This window comes from Ornithorhynchus anatinus, chromosome 13 (genome assembly GCF_004115215.2).
Source record: "Ornithorhynchus anatinus isolate Pmale09 chromosome 13, mOrnAna1.pri.v4, whole genome shotgun sequence".
Taxonomy (NCBI): Eukaryota; Metazoa; Chordata; class Mammalia; order Monotremata; family Ornithorhynchidae; genus Ornithorhynchus; species Ornithorhynchus anatinus.
In genome coordinates this window covers 38921959-38944528 of record NC_041740.1, presented here as the reverse complement: position 1 = coordinate 38944528, position 22570 = coordinate 38921959, and the positions used below count along the sequence as shown (strand labels likewise).

At 54.6% G+C, this 22570-nt stretch overlaps 3 protein-coding genes across 3 annotated transcripts in view; 1 reads left to right on the top strand and 2 right to left on the bottom strand.

Moving 5' to 3' along the window:
* The window catches only part of MYH6 (myosin heavy chain 6), a 28700-nt gene extending 24411 nt beyond the window's left edge, over nucleotides 1-4289 (top strand). The window contains exons 33-37 of the mRNA XM_029077790.1: nucleotides 677-802; nucleotides 1038-1313; nucleotides 3249-3344; nucleotides 3511-3645; nucleotides 4163-4289. Coding sequence (XP_028933623.1) covers nucleotides 677-802; nucleotides 1038-1313; nucleotides 3249-3344; nucleotides 3511-3645; nucleotides 4163-4183 — 654 coding nt within the window. The 3' untranslated portion in view covers nucleotides 4184-4289. The remainder of the gene's footprint in view (nucleotides 1-676; nucleotides 803-1037; nucleotides 1314-3248; nucleotides 3345-3510; nucleotides 3646-4162) is intronic.
* Nucleotides 4290-5167: 878 nt separating this feature from the next.
* Nucleotides 5168-8259, bottom strand: CMTM5 (CKLF like MARVEL transmembrane domain containing 5). The gene is made up of 5 exons (XM_029077791.2): nucleotides 7540-8259; nucleotides 6671-6823; nucleotides 6277-6369; nucleotides 5751-5859; nucleotides 5168-5622 (listed from the first exon to the last, which is right to left on the bottom strand). Exons 1-5 carry the CDS (start codon nucleotides 7654-7656, stop codon nucleotides 5606-5608), a joined length of 489 nt encoding a protein of 162 aa, XP_028933624.1. The 5' UTR covers nucleotides 7657-8259; the 3' UTR covers nucleotides 5168-5605.
* A 2734-nt stretch (nucleotides 8260-10993) lies between these two features.
* On the bottom strand, nucleotides 10994-15224 carry IL25 (interleukin 25). The gene is made up of 4 exons (XM_029078192.2): nucleotides 14775-15224; nucleotides 14149-14323; nucleotides 13689-13930; nucleotides 10994-12582 (listed from the first exon to the last, which is right to left on the bottom strand). Exons 2-4 carry the CDS (start codon nucleotides 14260-14262, stop codon nucleotides 12318-12320), a joined length of 621 nt encoding a protein of 206 aa, XP_028934025.1. The 5' UTR covers nucleotides 14263-14323; nucleotides 14775-15224; the 3' UTR covers nucleotides 10994-12317.
* Nucleotides 15225-22570: the final 7346 nt, after the last annotated feature.

Below are 22570 nucleotides of genomic sequence, written 5' to 3'. Positions count from 1 at the left end.
CTGGAGACGAAAACCAGGGACCTCTGGACAATTTTTCTAGTTGGTCTAGAACACTTTTACCTCAGGGCCAATTGATTATAATATGAACATCATAATATGTTTTTTGTTAAGCGGTTACTGTGTACCAACCACTGTACTAAGCGCTGGGGTAGATACATGCTAATTAGATTGGATCCGGTCCATGTCCCAAATAGGGTCCGAAGTCTTAATCCCCATTTAAAGATGAGGTAACTGACGCACAGAGAAGTTAAGTGACTTGCTCGAGATCACACAGCAAAGTGGCAGATCCAGGATCAGAACCCAGGTTCTTCTGAGTCCCAGACCCGAACTCTATTCCCTAGGCCATGCTGCTTCTCATATTTCTCTGTGTGTGTGTTGTTATTGTTGTTGGCCTTCATACAACCCACTCCCCACTGATTTTTGTCTGTGGAAAATGTAAAACCTTTTTCCTGAGCCTGGAGGAATCCAGGTGGGTGACAAAATGGTTTGAATCCCTTCTTCAGAACTGAGCCATGGTTACATCGTGGCCTAGAACTTGGCCAAGTTCTAGGCGAAAAAGCTTCCAGAATGTCCTAGAGCTTAAGTTAGGGCAGGCTCACTTGTGCCAGTGAGAGGCCTGAAACCTGACTTAGAGGAGACTCGGTTCCCTCCCTCGCTCCCATCATCTCCAATCTAGAACACCAGCCTCATCAACCAGAAGAAGAAGATGGAGGCCGACCTGTCCCAGCTTCAGACCGAGGTGGAGGAGGCCGTGCAGGAGTGCCGGAACGCCGAGGAGAAGGCCAAGAAAGCCATCACCGACGTGAGTCCCGCCCAGGAGCTCTGCGGGTTCCGGGGAAGACCCGCTCTGCCCAGGGAGCGGAGGAGCTCAAGGGACAGGGGTTCGAGTTACAGGTGCCTCGTCCCCCCGGGCAGCCACCTCCAGCCCCCTCCCGACGCGGGGGGATGAGGGGAACTCTGGGCCCCCCGCCTGGAACCGGACCTGACTGTCCCAACCTCCCTCCCTGCCCTCTTCTCTCCCCTCCTTCCGGCAACAGGCGGCCATGATGGCCGAGGAGCTGAAGAAGGAGCAGGACACGAGCGCCCACCTGGAGCGCATGAAGAAGAACATGGAGCAGACCATCAAGGACCTGCAGCACCGGCTGGATGAGGCCGAGCAGATCGCCCTGAAGGGCGGCAAGAAGCAGCTGCAGAAGCTGGAGGCCCGGGTGAGGGAGCTGGAGAACGAGCTGGAGGCCGAGCAGAAGCGGAACGTCGAGTCCGTGAAGGGCATGAGGAAGTGCGAGCGACGCATCAAGGAGCTCACGTACCAGGTGAGGGGCTGATGTTCTCCCCCTTCACAGAGACTCTTTTTATCATTATCATCATCCTGGTGCAGCATGGCCTCGTGGATAGAGCGCGGGCTTGGGTTCTAATCCCGGCTCTTCCACTCGTCGACTCTGTGACCCTGGGAAAGTCACTTAATTTACCTGGGCCTCAGTTACCTCATCTGTAAAATGGGGGTCAAGACTGTGAGCCCCATGGGGGGCAGGGACTGTGTCGAACCTGATTACCTTATGTCTAGCCTAGCACTTACATCAGTGCTGCACATATAATAAGTGCTTAACAAATACCATCACTATTATTATTATTATTATTATTATTCAAGCGCTGTCCTAAGCTCTGGGTAGATCAAAGCTAATCAGATCAGACCCAGTCCCTGTCCCACACGAGGCTAACAGTCTAAGAGAAAGAAAAAACAGCTCTCATATCCTCATTTTACAGATGAGGAGGCTAAGGCACAGAGAGGTTAAGGGACTTGCCCAAGGTCACACAGAAGGCCAGGAGCAGAGCAGGGACTAGAATTCAGGCCCCAGGACTCTCAGCTCTGTGTTCTATCATCTAGGACTCAAAATGATGTCTTTCTCCCCGCTTTGGTTTATCAAATCCACCAGCCTGCCTTTCCAAATCCCCTCACTTTCCCCCGACCCACTTCAAAAGATAAGTTGACATCTATGACCCCTCCATTCTCAAGGTTCCTCTCGCGACCCCTCACCCCCTCTCCGGGGGCTGTTACCACTGAGCTGAGGGCTGAGCGTAGGAGCGGGCAGACGGGGGGGGCAGTTGGAGGGACAGGGAACTAGCGCTTGGACCCAGAGCGGTGCATAATTGTGGTATTTGTTAAGCGCTTACTATGTACTAAGCGCTGGGGTTGATTGGGGTGGACACATGTGGGGCTCACGGTCTTAATCCCCATTTTCCAGATGAGGTAACTGAGGCACAGAGAAGCGAAGTGCCTCGCTCGAATTCACACATAATGCCACTGTCGTCTGCTTCCACAAGCCCCGGCCCCGGGAGAGAACTGAGGCAAAGGCAGGGGGTCGGGGATCATGGGAGAGATGGTTTCACCCAGAAAACCCCGGCAGAGCAAGACCCAGGTTTTTAATTCTTAACTAAAAGCTTGTTGTGAGCAGGAAACCCATCTACCAGTTGTACTTTTCCAAGCGCTTAGTACAGCGCTCTGCACACGGTAAGCCCTCAGTAAATACCACTGAACATTCCAACCCAACGTGAGGCTTGTCCCCCGGACCAGGGTGTTCACAGCTTCAGTGGATCTAAGGGACCTTTGAGGAGGCTGGAGAAGCAGTGTTGCCTAGTGGATAGAGTGCAGGCCTGGGAGTCAGAGGTGCGGGGTTCTAATCCTGGCTCCACCACATACCTGTTGTATGGCCTTGGGAAAGTCACTTGGCTTCTCTGTGCCTCACTTCCTTCATCTGCAAAGTGAAGATACCTGTTCTCCCTCCTACTTAGCCTTGGAGTGCCATGTGGGATCTGATTAGCTTGTAACTATCCCAGCCACATAGTAAGCCCTTAACAAATACTCCAATTACTAGTAGTATTATTAGAGGACAGAGAAATCGTGATGGGGTGTACTGAGCGCAGGACTCTGTACTGAGCACCTCAGCGACACAAGAAGCAGAGAGATTAAGGGGTCTTTTCCACCTGGAGCCACCAGCCACGGCAGAGTTCCGGGACCTCTATGACTCGTCATCTTCTAGACCCCTGGGATCGATTCCTTCCGTTCAGAACCTGCCCAGGGGAAACTAGCCGGGCCCTGGGGTCCCCTCACCTTGATTCTCGTCCGCGGGGTCTGGGAAGCGGAGGGTGGGCCGATGGAGGAGGACTGGAGGGAGGAGGGAGGGAAAGGGGACACGGTTCCCCTCTTCGAGTGCGGACACCCACCCCCGCACACTCCCCGCCCCCGGCAGACGGAGGAGGACCGGAAGAACCTGCTGCGGCTGCAGGACCTGGTGGACAAGCTCCAGCTGAAGGTCAAGGCCTACAAGCGGCAGGCGGAGGAGGCGGTGAGTGGCGGCAAATCCCCGGCCGGGGGAGCCCCGGGAGATGGGCGAGGGGGGCCGGCACGCGGGGGGAGGGGCCGCCCCGGGGCAGGGAGCCGGGACCGAGTCTCCGGGCAGGCTGAGGTGCCCCCCCCCCCCCACTTGACCCCCGGGCTGCCCCCTTCCCCAGGAGGAGCAGGCCAACACCAACCTTTCCAAGTTCCGGAAGGTCCAGCACGAACTGGACGAGGCCGAGGAGCGGGCGGACATCGCCGAGTCGCAGGTCAACAAGCTGCGGGCCAAGAGCCGTGACATCGGTGCCAAGGTGAGGCCGGGCACCAGCACCCCCTCCCCTTGTCCTTTCTCCACCCCACTCCGCTCCACCAATTCGGGGCTCACCCCATCAACCAATCAATATCATTTACTGAGAGCTGACCGTGTGCAGAGCACTGTACAGAGTACTTTGGGAGAGTACAATAGAGCTAGTAGACATGATCCCTGCCCTCTGGGAGTTTACAATCCACAGGGGGAGACGCCTCCCTTGGGTTTAGACCCCCCAACCCACGGTGCACCCATCCCCATCTCAGGGGCACCCACTTCCATACCCCACCTCTCCAACCCCCACCCTAATCAGCACCTCTGAAGCCCCCCAAACCCCAGACTCTTGCTCCAGTTAGCCACAGCATCCCAAGCCCCTGGCCCCTCAGACCCCACCTGGGTCCAGGAATTGAAGTTGCTCTGACACCTTAAGCCTTCCGGGGAGGGAGGGCTCGTTCCAATTTCAACTACCCCAACTCTCCACCCCTGGGCTCACCCCCTTTCCCCTTCTTGTTCTCAAACAGAAGCTCCATGACGAAGAGTGAGGATCCCAGTGATCCCCCCCATGCCAGCGCCACCCCCTTCCCCTCGATGACCCCACGTCCCCCGGCCTCCCCAAACTCTGCAAAATAAACAGCTGCAACGGATAAAGCGTCCAAGCCGACTCCGTCTGTCCCCCAGCGCAGGATCGTCCCACAACATTTTCCCAAGAAGGAGCTTCCTGTCTGGGGGACCCCCGGGCCCGCCTCCCCTCAGAGTAGATGGAGGCAGAGCGGGGCCTGTGTCCCCAAGATGAGTCAGGAGGACACCCCCTGCTACGGCACCCAAACCCTGGAATCGGAGGGAGACCCCCCACTCAATCAATGCTATTTATTGTTTACCGTATGCAGAGCACTGTACTAAGCGCTTGGGAGAGTCCAATATAGCAGAGTTGGAAGACTCATTACCTGCCCACGATGAGCTCCAGAGGGGGAGGGGGCTCTGAGCTGAGCAGAACTGCAGAGGGAAAGGTCAAGTGGACAGTAGGGGGTCGGTCAACCCTCCTGGGGCCCCTGGAGAGGGAGTCGGAGTGGGAGTGTGACGGGAAGAGCCGTGCGCCCTCCAGGAGGGTCATTTCTAGGGGTCGGGGACCAGACTGGGATGAACTGGGGAGCGAGGCTGGGCCGAAACTGGGTTAACGCCAGGCTAATTAGCTCCTTCCCCGGGCCCCCCCCCCCAAAATCCTTGGGACCCTGGAACCATTCATTCATTCAGTGGTATTTATTGAGCACTTACAGCGTGCAGAGCACTGGACTCCTCTGAGCCTGCAGGGAGTGCTCACCTGTCTCTGTTTGCCCACGGAGCACCCGACCGCAACTAAAGAGCATTTTACACAAGCGCGGGCAGAAATACACCCTCAGACACAGGTATACATAAGGACACACATACATGCACACAGATCCCTACACCTTACATGGATCCACCTTCACCTGAACTCTCTTTGCTGCACGGCAGGGTAGCCCGACTACCAAGGGGAAAAAACGCACGGCTAGATTTTGATTCCTTTAATGGTTTGTGACTGTCCCCGGGACCCCTTGGATACCCCTCTCCCCCCGACCCTGCTCCCCTGGTCATCTCCTTCAGCCTGCGGAAACCGGGGTCCTGGAGCCAATATTCCCGGGGATGGGGGGGAGGGTCTGGAAAGTAGCTAGTTTGCTGTATTGTCCACCTCATCCTCTTGCAGGCCCTGGGTGGGACTGGTCGGGAGGGCAGGGCGCTGGAGCCAAGGAAGAAGGGTGCTAGAGCCGGGGGGGAAGGGTGCTGAGCTGCAAGGTGGGGTGCAGGAGCCAGGAGAGCAGAGTTCTGGAGCCAGAGGAGACAAGGGGACCGTCCTCCCCTCGCTCCCCCTCGGACCCTGCGGCCTGTACCTCCCTGGAACCGGGGGTGGGTGAGGATTCGGGGAGGCGGGGACGATGCCCAGGTTGGAGTCAATCCCCATTGGTCCCTGAAAAACAAACAAACCCAGGGGGAGGCCTCAAGGTGGGTCTTCCCTGACACCCAGGCCCCGGACCCCACATTCGGAAGGCTTGGGAGTCGGGGGGAGAGAAGCGGGGCAGAACACGAGGTACTTACCCCGGGCACAGCCTGAGCCATGCATGTAGGTGGGGTCAGGCACCATCTCCGCCCGGTAGATCTTGAAGGCGTCATAGGCCAAGACGGTGACCAGGAGAAGGCCGAAGACCTTGGGTCAGAGGGCAGAGGAGCTGGGGTTAAAGCAGGGCCAGGATGGAGATCGGGTGAGCAGAGGGCAGGGCGCCTTCCTCAGGCCCCTAGGGTCAGTCGGACAGTCAGTCAATGGTATTAATTGAGCGCTCACTTCAATGGTATTAATTGAGCGCTTCCTATGTGCAGAGCACTATAGTAAGCGCTGGGGAGAGTACAATACAACAATAAACAGACAAATTATCTGGCCACAATGAATTTACAGTCTAGAACTTACAGGTCAGTGTCCTGGCATTGACTGGACGGGGGGGGATACCCAGCTCCCAGACCCCTCCCTGGAGATCGGGGGGTGTGCAGAGAAGATGGGGCTGGGGGTGGGATGTAGGGCCAGTTGGGGGGTGGGGAGACTAAGGACGGGGCCATGGGAGGGGCTTACGAAGGCAGCAATAGCAGCTCCATCCCGGACCGTGATGGCCGCAAAGGAGATGACCAGGAAAATGACGATGGCGCTGACACAGCGGAGGAAGTCCTGGTCCAAAAGAGAAGGTTGGCGGGAGGGGCAAAATGGAAACCCCTGAGGTTCAAAACTGGCACAGTCAAGTGGAACTGGGAGGTGGGAGGAGGATGGGAAAGGGGCTTGTGCCAGTTCCCATCGCTTAGTACAGTGCCTGGCACATAATAAGTGCTTAACGAATACCGTGAGAAACAAAAACAAAAAACAGCTCCTTCCCAATCTATGCCGGAATCCCCAGCCCCCAACCTGGGGGAGAGGGGGTTGAGGGGAGCCGGAGTCTTTGGGAGGGGCGGGGTTGGGGGCAAAGATTTCTCACCAGGCAGGGCCAATTGAGGCGCTCGAAGCGCTGGTAGTATTGGGTGGCAAAGAGGAAGAGGAAGGCCAGGGTGATGAAGAACTCCAGCAGGGCGGCCACCATGTAGGCTGAGATGGACGCCGTGAACAGGATGAAGATGATGAAGGTCAGAGCCTACGGACAGAGCCATCCTGAGCCATCTGGGGAGGGGGTGTCAGTGAGCCCCTTCCCCCCACCCTGCCACACGGGGTTCCAGGCAGCCACTCTGCTCCACCAGAGAGACCCCACAATCACCCTGCTCCTCCAGGGGGTCCCTACAAGCCACTGTGCTCCACCAGGGAGTCCCCCAAATCCAAGCTGCTCTTCCGCGGGGTGCCCTCATAGTCCGTTCCTGAGGGAGAGAGCTTCATCTCAGTTGCCTCAGACAGTACCTCCCCTTTCCCTAGCCCTTCCCAAGACTCCCACCACGCAGGAGAAACAGCCAAGAAGCCCCAAACTCCAGATCTCCCGCCTCCACATCCCACGGGCCAGGGTCCGCCAAAGTCATCAAATCCATTCCCCTGCGGGACGAAGCTGAGGCCTTCAGAAGTGAAAGAGTTTCCACAAACTCCCGCCCCCTCCTCTTCTTGAATCTCACACTCTTCAACATCGGCATCCTGAGTCTAACCTCAGTCCCCGTCGCTGCAAGTGTAACTGTGGGGAGGTGGGAGAGGAAGGGAGGGGAGAGCAGGTGGGGGAGGGAGAGAGATAGAGCCAAGGGGATGCAGGTTAGGGATGGAGGGGCTGGAGAGGGGGTGGGAAGCGGGGAGGAGGAGAACTGAGGAGGAGAAGCGATAAAGGGGGAGGGAGACGGAGGAAAAGAAGGGGGGGCGGGAGGGATGGGGCGTTACCAGCTCAGCCTCCAGCAGGAGGCCTTTGAGGGAGGTGAAGAAGGTCTTGTCGACGGCGAAGCCCCGCAGCCCCTCGGGTTCCCCCTCCGCCGGAGGCTTGTCCCGGGAGCCGAACATCGCTGCCGAGCTGGGCCCAAGTGGGCCAGAACCGGGCCAGACCGGGCCAGGGGCCCAGAGGGGCAGCCCGGCCGAGGGGGTCTCCCGACTCCGGGAAGGGAAACGGAAATCTGGGCCCGGGAGAGAGGGAGAAGGGGGGAAAAGGGAAGGGAGGGAAAAAAAAGGAGGGAAAGCGAAGGGGAGAGACGAGGTCGGGGCCAGGAGGACTGGGCGGAGGGCCAGGAGGGGCCCAGGCCGGCCCGGGCAGCTCTGGATCCGGGCTACCGGGCACCGTCCGCCCCCAGGACTCTGCCTCCAAGATGCCCTTGGCCGTGCCCCCCTTGCCGGGCTCCGAGAGGCGGGGGCTGCTGGGGAGGAGTGGCGGGGGGCGACCCCTCCCTATGCTGGAGACCCGGAGACACCCCAGAGACAGCACAGAGACACCACAGCCACAGAGAGACTCGGGGTGGGGGGACCCCAGGAAAGTTCGGAGCCCTGAGGGGTTTGTGTCTGATCCCCGAGAATGATGAGGGGGTGGTCTGTGGGGGGGAGAGGGAGGTCTTCCAACCCCTCCCTCTCTTTTCAGCTCCAAGTTCCCCTGCGACTTCCCTCCCTGTCCTTGCTCCAGGCTCGGTGGCGGGGGGGGGGGGGGTCCCAGGCTCCCCCCAGAGCAAGCAAGAGGACAAAGAGGGATTGTTGGGGGGCTGGGGAAGGCAGCCCGGCCGAACAAGGAGCCAGCTGTGAGAGAGGCCTGCTGGCTCAATGAGCCTCTGTCTCTGCCCCTCGGCCCCGCGGTGGACAGATCTACCCCCGGAGGAGGGGGTGGGCGGACCCCCAAGCTGGAGGAAGGGGGAGGGGAGAATGGAGGAGGGCAGGAAGCGAAATGGGGCCGAGGGGGCCCAGGGGTGGGGAGGAGAATTAAAGTACACATCTGTAAATTATACATTAGAAACTCCTTATTTCTACTTAGTAATGCCCGTCTTCCCCTCCAGACTCCCTCCTCTGCTTGTTATAATGATAAATAATGATGTTTGTTAGGCACTTACCTCGTGCCAGGCACTGTACTAAGCTCTGGGGTGGGTACAAGCAAATCGAGTTGGACCCAGTCCCTGTCCCACGTGCGGCTCACGGTTTCGAGCCCCGTTTTACAGATGAGGGAACTGAGGCACAGAGAAGTGAAGTGACTTGCCCAGAGCCATACAGCAGACACGTGGCGGAGCCCGGATTACGGGCAGGGAATGTGTCTGTTAATTCTCTTGTCCTCCCCCAAGCGCTCAGTACAGTGCTCTGTATAGAGTAAGCGCTCAATAAATACAATTGATTGATTGAGAGACAGGAGCTGGGAGACCAGGGGGCGAGGACAAGACAAGAGGGATCGGAGAAGGAGGGAAGTGGATCCGTCGCTCCAGGGGAGAGGGGCTGGGGGCAGAGAGAGGAGGGGGCTGGGTTGGGAGTGGGGAAAAGGGGCACGAGGGTCATCCAAGCCACTTTCACAACGAAAATATTTATTCTGACCCTGACCCCACAGCAGTGTCTTCCACCTCATCAGCATGATAATAAAACAGCAATAAGAGGAGACTTGTCATTCATTTGGAAGACAGGCACTGCCTCTGAGGCCACTTCCCTGAGAGACAGATGCTCAGAATAATCCAGAAAAGACTGACACCTCAGACAGGGTGTTTTACATGCACAGAAGGTCCAGGAAGAGGGGATTTGGGAGGCGATAATAATATCAGTTTTGCACTTACTATGGGCCAAGCAAAGTACTGAGCGCTGGAGTAGATAATCAGATCGGACACAGTCCCTGTCCCATGGGGGGCTCACAGTCTAAGTGAGAGGGAGAATAGGTATTGCATCCCCATTCTACAGATGTGGAAACTGAGGCATAGAGACGTTAAGGGAGCTGCCCAAGGTCACACAGCAGGCAAGTGGCAGACGAGGATCAGTAACCAGGTCCTCTGAATCCCAGGTCCGTGCTCTTTTCCCCTCCTATTCTCCATCTTCACCCACTCGCTTGGAAAACTCATTCGCCCCCATGGCTTTAATTATCATCTCTACGAGGATAACTCCCAAATCTATATCTCCAGCCCTGACCTCTCTCCTTCTCTGTACTCTAGTATTTCTTCCTACCTTCAGGATATCACTACTTGAAACCCCAAACTTAACATGTCCAAAGCAGAACTCCTTATTTTCCCACCCAAACCCTGCCCTCCCCGTCTTTCCCATCCCTGCAGGCAACACTACGATCCTCCCGATCTCACAAGGTGGCAACCTTGGCATTCACCTTGACTCATCTAACCCACAAATTCCATCTGTCACCAAATCCTGTCCGTTCTACCTTCACGGTATCACTAAGACGCGCCTTCCTCGCCACACGAACTGACGCTGATCCAAACGCTTATCCTATTCCACTTTGATTACTGCATCAGTCTCCTTGCTGATCACCCTGACTCTTGTCTCTCCCCTCTCCAGTCCTTACTTCATCTGCTTCCTGAATCATTTTTCTGAAAGACAGTTCAGTCCATGACTTTCCACTTCTCAAGAACTTCCAGTGGTTCTCTGTCCACCAATACATCAAACAGAAATGCCTTACCGTCGGTTCTAAGACACTCAATCATCTATCTTACCCTACTTGATTTCCTATTACAACCCAGCCAGCAAACTTCATACTCCCTGACGCCAACCTCCTCTCTGTACCTCGCCAACCTACTCACCCTACCTCCATCTCTTTCATCTCGGTCCCCGACCCCTCAGCCACATCTTCTTTCTGGCCTGGAACTCCCTCCCTTGCATATTACATGACACATCACCACTCCCCCCACCTTGAAAATCTCATTAAAACCCCATTTTCTCCCGGAGGCCTTCCCTGACTAAGCTCTTTATTTCCCCTATTCCCTCTCCCTTCTTCATCACATATGCACTTGGAGCTGTCCCTTTGAAGCACTTGATATTCACCCCACCCTCGGTCCCAAAGCACTTATGTAGTATCTGTAATTTATCTTAATGTCTGTCTTCCCTTTTAGACTCTAAACTCCTGGTGGGCTAGGACCAGGTCTACCGATACAACAGAATTGGTAGTCATAATAATATTGTTGGTATTTGTTAAGCGCTTACTATGTGCAGAGCACTGTTCTAAGCGCTGGGGTAGACACAGGGTAATCAAGTTGTCCCACGCGAGGCTCACAGTCTTGATCCCCATTTTACAGATGAGGGAACTGAGGCACAGAGAAGTGAAGTGCCCACAGTCACACAGCTGACAAATGGCAGAGCCGGGGTTCGAACCCATGACCTCTGACTCCCAAGTCGGGACTCTTTGGCTCATAATCCCTGCCCATGAGGGATTTACAGTCCAGAAGGGGAAACAGACATTAAAATAGATTAGGGAGAGGGGAAATAGTAAAGTGCAACTGTGTAGAGCATGACTCTTGCCCAGAGGTAGGTTCAACAGCAGGAAGGACTGAGGTTAGACAACAGGAAGAACTTTTTGACGAGTGTGGGACACTGGAAGCTAAGAGAGCTTTGGGACAGACGTTGGAAAGGTGACCAGAGAGGAATTTGAACAGTCAGGGTCCTCTCCAGGGTCTGGGGTGCCCAAGGCAGTGGGGGCCAATTCTCCAGGACTCAGCTTCCTCCCCAGGCTCCCCAGGGTCCTGGGAGGTGACCGGGAGCCACAGTGCTTGCGAATTAGGCTGATCCGATCTGATCTGATTAAGCCTTCAGGGTTGCACTGCTTGATTTGCAGTGCTGGATTCCCTTGGAGCCTTTCTGCGATTTGGAAAACTTCTCGTTTGTCACTCAGCGATCCGGTAGTATTTATTGAGTGCCCACAGTGTGTAGAGCACTGTGCTTGGGAGGGTAAAACACACAAGTCCTGCCCTGAAAGAGCTTACAGTCTGATGGGGGAGGCAAATAAAAAATATTTATAAATAGCGGGAGCGGGAGAAAGAACAGGGTTATAAACACTGGCCGCAGGAGGATGGGAGGATAAATAGCTAAATAAGTAAGTGGAAATTAACTTAAAACGATATATGCATTCGGGCTAGAGGTAGGTGTAGAAATATAAGTGCTAACGGTGGGTCTTGCTTTGACATGTCCTGGGATGGCGGAGTTGAATCGAGGAAGGGCTTTCTGGAAGGGGGAGAGGGGGCTTTGAAGATGAAGAGAGTTGCTATCTGCCCCCTTAGGTCCTTCTTCTGGCTTCTAGGGCCACTGTGAGGCAGGAGGGCGATGGGGAAGGGGCACAGTGAGGAAGCGGGGAGGGCCAGGTTCGAAATGGGAGCAGCTGTCTAATGACCACTCCCTTCGGGGACCCCGCACCTGTCGGTCTGTCCCCTAGTCCCATCCTGACCTCCTCCATGACCCCTGACCTCTTCCTCCACAGCTGCTGGGGTCTAAAAATAAGCCCAGTGGGAGGGTGGGGAGGGGGGCTGGCACATTCTTCGAGGAGGGTGAGCTCGGTGGGAGAGAGGAGGCCCCCACCAGGCCCTACCCTGGACTGAGGGACCCCAAAGGCTGCCCTCCTGGCTCCCGCCCGCCACCAGCAGGGGAATGAGGTGGATGGACAGGAGGGAGCTTCAGGCCAAGCGGAGGACAAGTCAGCAGGATAGGGACGACGGCAGCAGGGAAACTGAGGCCCAGGGAGAGGAGGCGGTCATCCGTCAGGAGCCCGGGGCAGGGCGGGGCTACGCGGCGGCCACCAACACCCGGGGCCGGACGCAGACGCAGGCGAAGGAGACGGGGTAGAAGCTGTGCTCCAGGTAGTAGCGGCCCGTCGGGCCCGGGCCGCCGCGGCAGGGGCGTCGGTAGAAGACGGTCTGGTTGTGCCACAGCAGCTCCGAGTTGCCCAACATGTTCATGCCGCTGCCCGTGCGCAGGCTGACGCAGTGTGGGCACAGGCAGCGGGCCTGGTACAGGTCCTGTGGGAGCCTATTCTCGTCCCGGTCCAGCCTGCTAAGAGAAGGGATGGTCACAGCCAAGGGTCCGGCCAGAGGCGGGGTCGGACCCGGGGCAGGAGAGAGAGGGGATGGGGCAAAGGGATCGGGGTTAGCAGCATGGCCTGCTAGAAAGAGGCTTGGGAATTAGAGGACCTGGGTTCTAATCCCAGCTTTGCTACTTGTCTGCTGAGCGGCCTTGGGTAAGTCACTTCACTTCTCTGTGCCTCAATTACCTCATCTATAAAATGGGAATTAAGATTGTGAGTCCCATGCGGAACCGGGGCCAACTCATTTATCTCGTAACTACCCCGGTACTCGGTACAGCGCCTGGCACATAATAAGTGCTTAGCCAACACTATTATTATTATCATTATTATTATTAGGCCAGGCCTCAGTTTCTCCATCCAAGACTGGGAGCCCCCTGTGGGACAGGCACTGGATCTGATTTGATTATTCCATCTACCCCAGTGTTTGGCTCAGTTCTTGGCACAGAGTACACTCTCAACAAATACCACAACCATAATTAATAGTAAACAGCAACAGGAGCAGTAGTAAAGGCGAGAGCAGATAGAGAGTGTAATTGTGAGAAATCACAGTGAGAGAGGACAGAGAGAGACACGGGTAGACGCAAAGACAGAGAAGCCATCACAGTTGACGGTGGCTCTCGCTCTTCCACCGCGGCTCTGGCTCGGACCCACAGTTTGGACCAGAGAACCTATCAGTCCTGGGCTAAGAAAGTCCAGGATCAGGACAATTCAGCCCAAACTATTCTCCCCTCCCCTTCGAACCCTACCCAGAAGGAGTCTCAATAAATAGGATCGATCGATTGACTGAGCCTGAGCTTCAGGGTCGTCCCGGTCAGGGACGCCCCCTCCCGCAGGGACCCGGAGCAGACTCTGCCCCTTCGGATGCCCCTAGGGCTAGGGCAGATTCGCCTGGGAGGTGCCAAAATTGAATGGCTGTGGGAAAAGGGGGAAGAAATGGGCACCTCCCTGCTCTCCTCGTACCGGGGGAGAGAAGGGAGGATGGGAGAGAGGGAGTGGGTGGGAAAGACAAGGGGCGGGGGGCACAGGGAGCAAGTGGGGAAGAGAGAGAGGAGAGAGAGGTCCCTGGACTCACATATAGGTCCAGGGGGAGATGGCTCTACTGTTGATGGGCCCATCTTGGCTGGCCCGGCAGTGGTGGGTGTCGGGGTCGCTGGGGACGGCCAGGGAAGCGGGAGGCACGCTGTTCCACTTCAGCCACTCCTCTTCATAAGGACCCTGTCCCTTCTCCAAACAGCAGTGGTGAGGGTGGGTGCAGAGCCAGGGGTGGGCTCTCAGGGGGAGAGCCCCCGCAGCCATGACCAAGAACGTGGCGATCTGGGAAGACAGAGGAGTGAGCTCCCCCGGCTCTGTTCCGGGACCCCCCGGCCTCGCCCCCTCCCCACCTGCTGCTGTCTCCCGTCCTTCCCACCTCCTCGGCTGCCCCAGAGCCCGGACGCAGGGTGAGAGGGGTTGGGGGAAACACCCAGCTCTGCTCCCTACAGGCTCCATTTCCCAGAATCTACCTGAGGGCAGTGGGGCTGCCTCTCACTCACCACAATCATGCTGGCGGCCGCCGCTGCTGCTGCTGCTGCTATACAGGTGTGGCTTGGAGGAAGCAAGGCAGGTTGGAGCTGGGAGCCGGGAGTCCCTGGCTTTAAACTCTCCATGATTTGCCTAAATGCGCTATTTAAATACCAATCTGATTTTCCAAGAATAAAGCATCCACACCTAGGAAAAGAAATGAAGGCCAAGCAACACCCTGGATTATTCACTGAATGCCAAGCTTCCATGGTAGTCAGGGAGGAAATGAACTTGGGGCAGAAAGGTGATTTGCAGCATCCCCCCCGCCCCCGCCCCTGCCACCACCATAGAAGCCTGTCCCTGCCGTGGACTCTCGATGCCCCGATCCACGGGGGGGGGGGGGGTTCAGCACCTGGAAGTAGGGGGAAGAGAGGTCATGACCTTAAAATCAATCAATCAATCATTGGTATGTATTGATTGATCGATTCTAGACCGTAAGCCCCGTCGGCAGGGAATGTGACTGTTTATTGCTGTAATGTACCTCCCAAGTGCTTAGTACAGTGCTGTGCACACTGTAAGTTTTCAATAAATGTGATTGACTGACTGAACAGGTAAGGGACCCCCCACCTCCTCACCTCAAGCCCAGCCAGGTTCCTACCTCTCCCCTCAGCCTTCCCATCCAGGGATCCAGCTCTGGTGCCCGCCCCTGGGATACCTCCCTCCTGGGTATCCTTCTGGAGGGTGGAGTCATGGAAAAGGCATGTGGAAGGGAAACCCGAGGTCAGGGGAATCTCCTGAAATGCAAGGAAGAGCTGTTAACCTGGTTCTGTGATTAGCTGGTAATTAATTCCAAGGATTACATCCGAGCTCCTGATAAGGGAGGACTGGCCCAAAACAACAAACGTGGGCTAAGTAAGACAATAAAGCCGCAGGATGACCGAAACCTTCCCATGCTCGTTTTCCACGGGGAAAAATGAGGTATTGGGTGATGGAGCAGGGCCTGGTATCAAGGGCTGGGCTCCAGGGGGAACCGGCACTGAACCCAGGGGTCCGGATCCTAATAATGATACTGTGGTACTTGTAAAGCACTTACTGAGTGCCGAGCACTGTTCTAACCGCTGGGGTAGATGCGAGTTAATTGGCCTGGGCTCAGGGTCTTAATCCCCATTTTCCAGATGAGGTAATCTGAGGCCCCGAGAAATAAAGTGACTTATCCAAGGTCACACAGCAGACATGTGGCAGAACTGGGGTTAGAAACCAGTTCCCTAGACTGTTCGAATGAATGAATGGATACAAGCTAATCAGGTTGGACACAGTCTCCCATGGGGCTCACAGTCTGAATCCCCATTTTACAGATGGAAGTTTAACTGAGGTCCGGAAAAGTGAAGTGACTTGTCCGAGGTCACACAGCAGACGAGTGGCAGAGCAGGGACTAGAACTCAGGTCCTCTGACTCCAGCGCACATGGAGGCTCCAATTCCATCCACTGGTCCTGAGAAAAAGGGAGAGGGGTCAGTGGTACTGATGGGACAGCCCAAGGGGCCCAGGATCAAGGGGCTGTGTAGCCTAATGAAAAGAGCATGGGGATGGGAGTCTGGAGACCCCAGCTCCTGGCCCGCCATTGGCCTCCCCCCCAGGGACTTGGGGCAAGTCACATCACCATTCTGGGCCCCTGATTCCCCATCTGTAAAATGGGTCAAAGATAGATGGTAAATCCTGTATGGAACAGGGTTTGTGTCCGATCGCATAATAATAAAAACTGAAATATTTAAACCCATTTATTACGTGCCAAACACTGGGGTAGACGCAAGATGTTTGTCACCCTGTGCTTAGCATGTAGTAACTGCTTAATAGATCAGTCAATTAATCCTTATTTACTGAGCACTTACTCTGTGCAGAGCACCGTACAAAGTGCTTGGGAGAGGATAATATAACAGAGTTGGTAGACATGTTCCCTGCGCACAAGGAGGGACCTTCATTACCCTATTTATTTTGTTAATGAGATGTACATCACCTTGATTCTATTTATTTGGTACTGTCTTAATGAGATGTTCATCTCCTTGAGTCTATTTACTGCTACTGTTCTTGTCTGTCTGTCTCCCCTGATTAGACTGTAAGCCCGTCATAGGGCAGGGACTATCTCTATCTGTTACCGATTTGTTCACTCCAAGCGCTTAGTACAGTGCTCTGCACATAGTAAATGCTCAATAAATACTATTGAATGAATGAAGGAGTTTATGGCCTAGGGGAGTAGACAGACCTTATAATAAATTACTGGTTTATTCTATAGTCCTCTAGACTCCGTAAGATCACTATGGGCAGGGAATGTGTCTATCAACGCTGTTATATTGAACTTTCCCCAGGGCTTAGTAAAGTGCTCTGCACACAGTAAGCGCTCAATAAATATGATTGATTGATTGATTGATTGATTGATTACAGATATGTCCAAAATTGAGGTGGGGGTGGGGATGGGGAAAATATCAAGTGATTTAAAGAGTACAAATCCAAGCACAAGGATGATGGAGAAAGGAGAGACGCTAGGGGATCGATCTGTCACTCAATCAATTAATCAATGGTTTTTACTGAGCACTTACTGTGTGCAGAGCACTGTAGTAAACGCTTTGAAGACTACAATATAACAAAGTCGATAGTTTCCTGCCCACAGTGAGCTGACAGTCTAGTTTCCAAAATTATGTCGAAGAATGGGCCCAGCCCATCCCCTACTTAACCCAAGGGGTTTGATTGGAACTGGAGCAGCATCTGCGGGGAAGCAAGAGACTGTCGATCAGCTAATGATAATAATAACAATAATTATTGGGGTATTTGTTAAGCACTTAATATGTGTACAGCAGATTTAAGGCAATCAGATCCAACACAGTCCCTGTCCCATATGGGGCTCACAGTCTGAAGGGGAGGGAGAACGGGAATGGAATCCCCATTTTACAGAGGAGGAAACTGAGGCCCAGAGAAGTTAACTGACTTGCCCAAGATCACACAGCAAGTAAGTGGCAGAGCTGGGATTAGAATCCTCTTGCCACTGTTTCTCAACTAAACTATACCTGTGTATATATCTGTAACTTATCTGTGTACTTATCTATTTATTTATATTAATGTCTGTCTCCCCCTCTAAACTGTGAGCTCGTTGTGGGCAGGAACGTATCTGTCTGTACTCTCCCAAGCGCTTAGTACGGTGCTTTACACCCAGTAAGCGCCCAATTAATAAGATTGAATGAATTAATGAGACCCTTAAGGTCAATCTACCAACAGTATACCATACTGAGCGCCTGAGAGGAAGACAATAAGAGTTGGAAGACAGGAATCCTGCCTCAAGGAATGTACAGAAGAGAACCAAACAGTGGGCATGTAGTGGAGAGAGTGATGAAACTGTAAGGGTGTAAGTGGCCCGGGAGGAAGAGGCTTCTCTCCTGGAAAGTGGGATTGGGAGGGGGGCCCTGGAAGGTGGGATTGGGAGGAGGGCCCCGGGCCGATCACCAGGACGACGTTTGTTTCTTAGTAAAATCCTGGGCCCAACCTTGCCGGGGCCCGGATTTGCATGGGAGACACGTCTGTTCACTACGGTAAATAAATACTGTGGTCTGGGGAGCACCCCCCAGCCCCGTAAGGGAGGAGGGTTTCCCTCCCCAACCCCCCTCTCTTGGGGCGGCCGGGAATTCCTGACTCATCAGCAACCCTTCCGTCTTCCAGGGAATCCTTAGCAAAGGGCATCCCGGGAGAAGCCTGGCAGCCGGACAGACAGACACGGGACCGTCTTCCCTTTTTTTATTTTTATGGTATCTGTTGCGTGTTCATGATGTGTCAGGACTGTTCTAAGCGCGGGGGTAGATACAACGTAATCAGGTAGGACACAGTCCAAGTCCCACATGGGCTCTTAATCCCCATTTTACAGATGAAGTAACTGAGGCACGGAGAAGCAGCGTGGCTCAGTGGAAAGAGCACGGGCTTGGGAACCAGAGGTCATGGGTCGAATCCCAGCTCTGCCACCTGTCAGCTGTGTGACTGTGGGCAAGTCACTTTACTTCTCTGTGCCTCAGTTCCCTCATCTGTAAAATGGGGATGAAGACTGGGAGCCTCAAGTGGGACAACCTGATTGCCCTGTATCTATCCCAGCGCTTAGAACAGTGCTCTGCACATAGTAAGCGCTTAACAAATACCAACATTATTAAGTGATTTGCCCAAGGTCATAGAGCAAGTGGCGGAGCTAGGATTGGAACCCGGGTCCTTCTGACTGCCGGACCCGTGCTCTATCCAGGCCATGCTGCATCTTCTAGACTATAAAGTTCGATGTGAGCGGGGATCGTGTCTACCAACTCTGTTACAATGTACTCTCCCAAGGGCTTAGTACAGTGCTCTGCGCGCAGTAAGCGCTCAACAAATACCTCCGATTGATTAGTTGATTCAGGGCTCCCATCCCACCTAAGTCCGGGGCCCATTCTTGAGGAGGAGGGGGTCTCCTTTCTCAGGGGCGATACCAGCTTCCAGGAAGGGGCTCCTGCTCACCCCCTCTCCCAAAGCTCCCTGTCCTTCCCGGGAGACCCAGCACAAGACCCCCACTCCTAGGTCCCTCTTAATAACCGACAGACAATGACTCTCCCCTCCTTCAAAGCCTTATTGAAGGCACACCTCCTCCAAGAGGCCTTCCCCGACTAAGCCCACCTTTCCCCTTCTCCCCCTCCCTTCTGCGTCACCCTGACTCGCTCTCTTTATTCATCCCCCCTCCCAGCCCAAAGCATTTATGTCCAGATCTTTCATTTTATGAATTTATATTAATGTCAGCCTCCCCCCTAGACTGTAGGCTCGGTGTGGGCAGGGAACGTGTCTGTTCTATTGTACTCTCTCGAGTGCTTAGTACAGTGCTCTGCACACAGTAAGCGCTCGATAAATACGATTGACCGACTGCCGGGCCCAGCTGGCAGGGCCTCACCCTCTAACCCTGCCAATCAGGCTGGAAGCCTTTCCAGGAAGGTGGGCACCTTCCCCCGGTGCTATATTTGGCACTGAACCCACCCTGTGCCCACAGACCAGTCACTTGTGCCAGCTCCCGGCCTCTCCCTTGTTCCCTCCCCACATCCATAACTACTTGGTGGGCACCCACGGCCTGGGCCGTGTGAATCGCACCAGGAGGGAGAAAAGTGTCACGGAGGTGGTGGGGACCACTGGAATAAGGAAGCAGGGGAGCCTAATGGATAGAGCCCGAGGCTGGGAATCTAATCCCACCTCCGCCACTTGTTTGCTGTGTGATCTTGGGGAAGTCCCTTCACTTCTCTGGGCCTCAGTTCTCTCCTCTGTAAAACGGGGATTAAGACTGTGAGCCCCATGTGGGACAGGGACTCTGTCCAACCCGATTTACTTGTAGCCGCCCCAGCACTGGCACGAAGAAAGTGCTTAACAAATACAATCATTATTATTATTGATCACAGGCCTAGGAGTCAGAAGGACCTGGATTCTAGTCCCACTTCTGCCACGTGTCTGATGTGTGACCTTGGACAAGTCACTATTTTTTAAATGGTATTTGTTAAATCTGCATTTCGCCTAATCCTCAGCCCCCACGCTCCGTTCCAGCTACCTTCACAAACCCCTCCACCTCTTCTCTGCTCTGTGACATTCCAAGCGCTTAGTGTAGTGCTCTGCACATACACATAGTAAGCGCTCAATAAATACTATTGAATGAATGAATGACTCTGGGCAAGTCGCTTCACTTCTCTGGACCTCATTTTCCTCATCTGTAAAATGGAGATTGAGACTGTGAGCCCCACATGGGACAGGAACTGTCTCCAACCCGATTTGCTTGTATCCACCTCAGTGCTTCGTACAGTGCCTGACACACAGTAAGTGCTTGACAGATGCCACATTATTATTATTTGTTAAGGAGAGTCAAGGTTGGCACCTTCAGTCATTCATTCATTCAATCGTATTTATTGAGAGCTTGCTGTGTGCAGAGCACTGAACTAAATAATACAATACATCTTCCCCATCTACGGCTGCCCCATCTACGGTCAAACCCCCTCTCCTCATTTCAGCATTTGGCCTGGCTGGATTTGGGACCCTGTGAATCCTTCCAGCCGCAGGGCCCCGGGCCCGCCACCCTGGGCCAAACAAAGCGCGGAGAGATGACCCGAATCTGGTGTAAGCGGGCGAGTTGGGCCGGCCACGACCCCGCGGGCAGGACGGGGCATCCTGGGCGGCCGGCATTAGCCCGCGTTAGCCACAAGAGGGCCGTTGGCCTGCCCCGTCCAATTCGCCCGGGATGGAATTTGGACCTGGAGAATCCTCTTTGCGAGCCGGGGATTGGACACACACACACCCGTTAGGACTCTTCGTGGACCGAAGCGATATGCTCTATCTGCTTCGACCCCCCGAAATGCCCAGGTCCTGGGTGAGGAGTTTCCTTGACTTTCACAGAGGCTGGGCCTCAGTTTCCCCAGCTGTCCTGGTTGGAGAGACCCACCCCGAGGAGCTGTGGGGTCAGGCCGCGGCTTTCCTCAGTGGCCTCTCCCCCAGATAAAGCCCACAGTCCCAGCCTGGTGGGGAAGTGGTCCCAGGGCTAATCCAACGAAAAAGGAGCAGAGGGGAAAAGTTGGAGAGAAGCAGGGATCCGGTTTCCTCTGTGACTGGGGTAGAACTGGATCTAGTTTAACAGCCCTTGAAAAAAATCTCACCCCAGCTCCCCTCACCAGAGAGCCCAGCGTGGCTCAGTGGAAAGAGCCCGGGCTTGGGAGTCAGAGGTCGTGGGTTCGAATCCGTACTCTGCACATAGGAAGCGCTCAATAAATACTATTGAATGAATGAATGTGCCAGGCACACAGACACTTGTCAGCTGTGTGACTGTGGGCAAGTCATTTAACTTCTCTGTGCCTCAGTGACCTCATCTGTAAAATGGGGATGAAGATTGCGAGCCTCACGTGGGACAACCTCATTACCCTGTATCTACCCCAGCGCTTAGAACAGTGGTCTGCACATAGCAAGCGCTTCACAAATACCAACAGTATTATTATTATTATTATTATTATTCTTAGTGGCCTTGGGCAAACCAGCTGGCCTTGGACAAACCCAAAGCTGTGGAGAATTCCCTGGCCTCTCCCAGCTGGGGCTCATCGGTTCCCAAGACCCTCCCAGGCCTCTTCCTTGGGACGGTGGATGGGCTGTTGTAGTAGCCGGGGGAACCTTTCGGCTTCAGTGGGAGATAGACCCGCCGGCAGGGAAAAATTGCCGGGGGGAGGGGAGGGGGTGGTGAGAGGAAGGGATCATGGAAGTAGAGCCCCTTTTTCTGTCAGGGTTTGCAGTGGGGTGGGGGAACATCTGCTGGAACAGATGCCAACTTTATTTTTTTATGACACTTAAGTGCTTATTATGCGCCAGGCACTGTACTAAGATTTGGAATAGATACAAGATAATCCGGTTGGACACAGTCCCCTATTTTACAGATGAGGTAACTGAGGCACAGATAAACTAAGCGACTTGTCCAAGGTCACACAGCAGACAAATGGCAGAATTTGGATTAGAACCCAGGTCCTTCTGACTTACAGGGCCATGCTCTATCCATTAGGCCCGCTGCTTCTCGTCCTGGGGGGTAAATGGGGACAGGTGTTCTAGGGTTGTACTTTCCCAGGCTCTTAGTAGTCCAGTGCTCTGCAGACAAGTAAGCGCTCAACAAATACGATTGAATGAATGAATAAGGGAGGATGGGTGCTGGTGGGAAAGCCTTCAAAGACAGGCAGGAAGCTCATTTTGGGGTCTTTGCCAGTCTGCCTGGAAGCTCTCAGAATTTATCAGAGACTCATTCATCTAACCGGATTTATGGGATGCTTTCTGTGTGCAGGGCTCTGTACTAAGCGCTTGAGGTCTGGCGTGAGTGAGACTAGGACCTTGGGCTCCCTCATTCTCATCACCTCCAGGAATGTGGCACCTAGGAGTTAGACTCAGAGCCTCCACCGCCCACCCCCCCAGGTTCGCAGTCCAGCCCCCAAATGCCCAGCCCACAAATGCCACCCATCCGACCGGCAAGGAAGGTGCCCGCTCCAGGCCCGTAGAGGGCATTGGGTGAGGAGAGGCAAGGAGAGGTAGAGGACAGGCCGGGACCAGCCCAGGAATTTAAAAAGCTGCAAAACCAGCCCGCCTGCTACTTTGAGGCAGGAGGCTGACCGCTCATCAACTCGCTGCAGTTGGGTCTCTGACAGCTTTCCCCTCCGCCCCCTTCCCCACCACCTCAGAGAGGGTTGGCAAAAGCCACTAGCGAAGGATTCCTTCTCCCCCCTACTCCAGTGTCTAGTGCCCAAGGGCAACGAGGGGTCCCAGAATCGGGGTCTTTGTTTTCACCAAGCAGACCCCGGGGGCTGGGGGAAAGAGAGACGAGGTCCCGGCTTGAGAGGGACAGTGAAACAGATCTCCCAAGCGCTTTGCACACAGTAAGCACTAAATAAATACGAATGAATGAATG

Coding starts and splice junctions, on each gene's coding strand:
- CMTM5 (XM_029077791.2), bottom strand. CDS start 7,656: ATGTTCGGCTCCCGGGACAAGCCTCCGGCGGAGGGGGAACCCGAGGGG. Junction 6,370..6,670: donor GCCTCAATTGGCCCTGCCTG/GTGAGAAATCTT, acceptor CTTTTGGACCAG/GACTTCCTCCGCTGTGTCAG. Junction 5,860..6,276: donor GAGCTGCTATTGCTGCCTTC/GTAAGCCCCTCC, acceptor CTCTGACCCAAG/GTCTTCGGCCTTCTCCTGGT.
- IL25 (XM_029078192.2), bottom strand. CDS start 14,262: ATGGAGAGTTTAAAGCCAGGGACTCCCGGCTCCCAGCTCCAACCTGCC. Junction 13,931..14,148: donor CGGCCGCCAGCATGATTGTG/GTGAGTGAGAGG, acceptor CTGTCTTCCCAG/ATCGCCACGTTCTTGGTCAT. Junction 12,583..13,688: donor ATCTCCCCCTGGACCTATAT/GTGAGTCCAGGG, acceptor TTCTCTTAGCAG/GCTGGACCGGGACGAGAATA.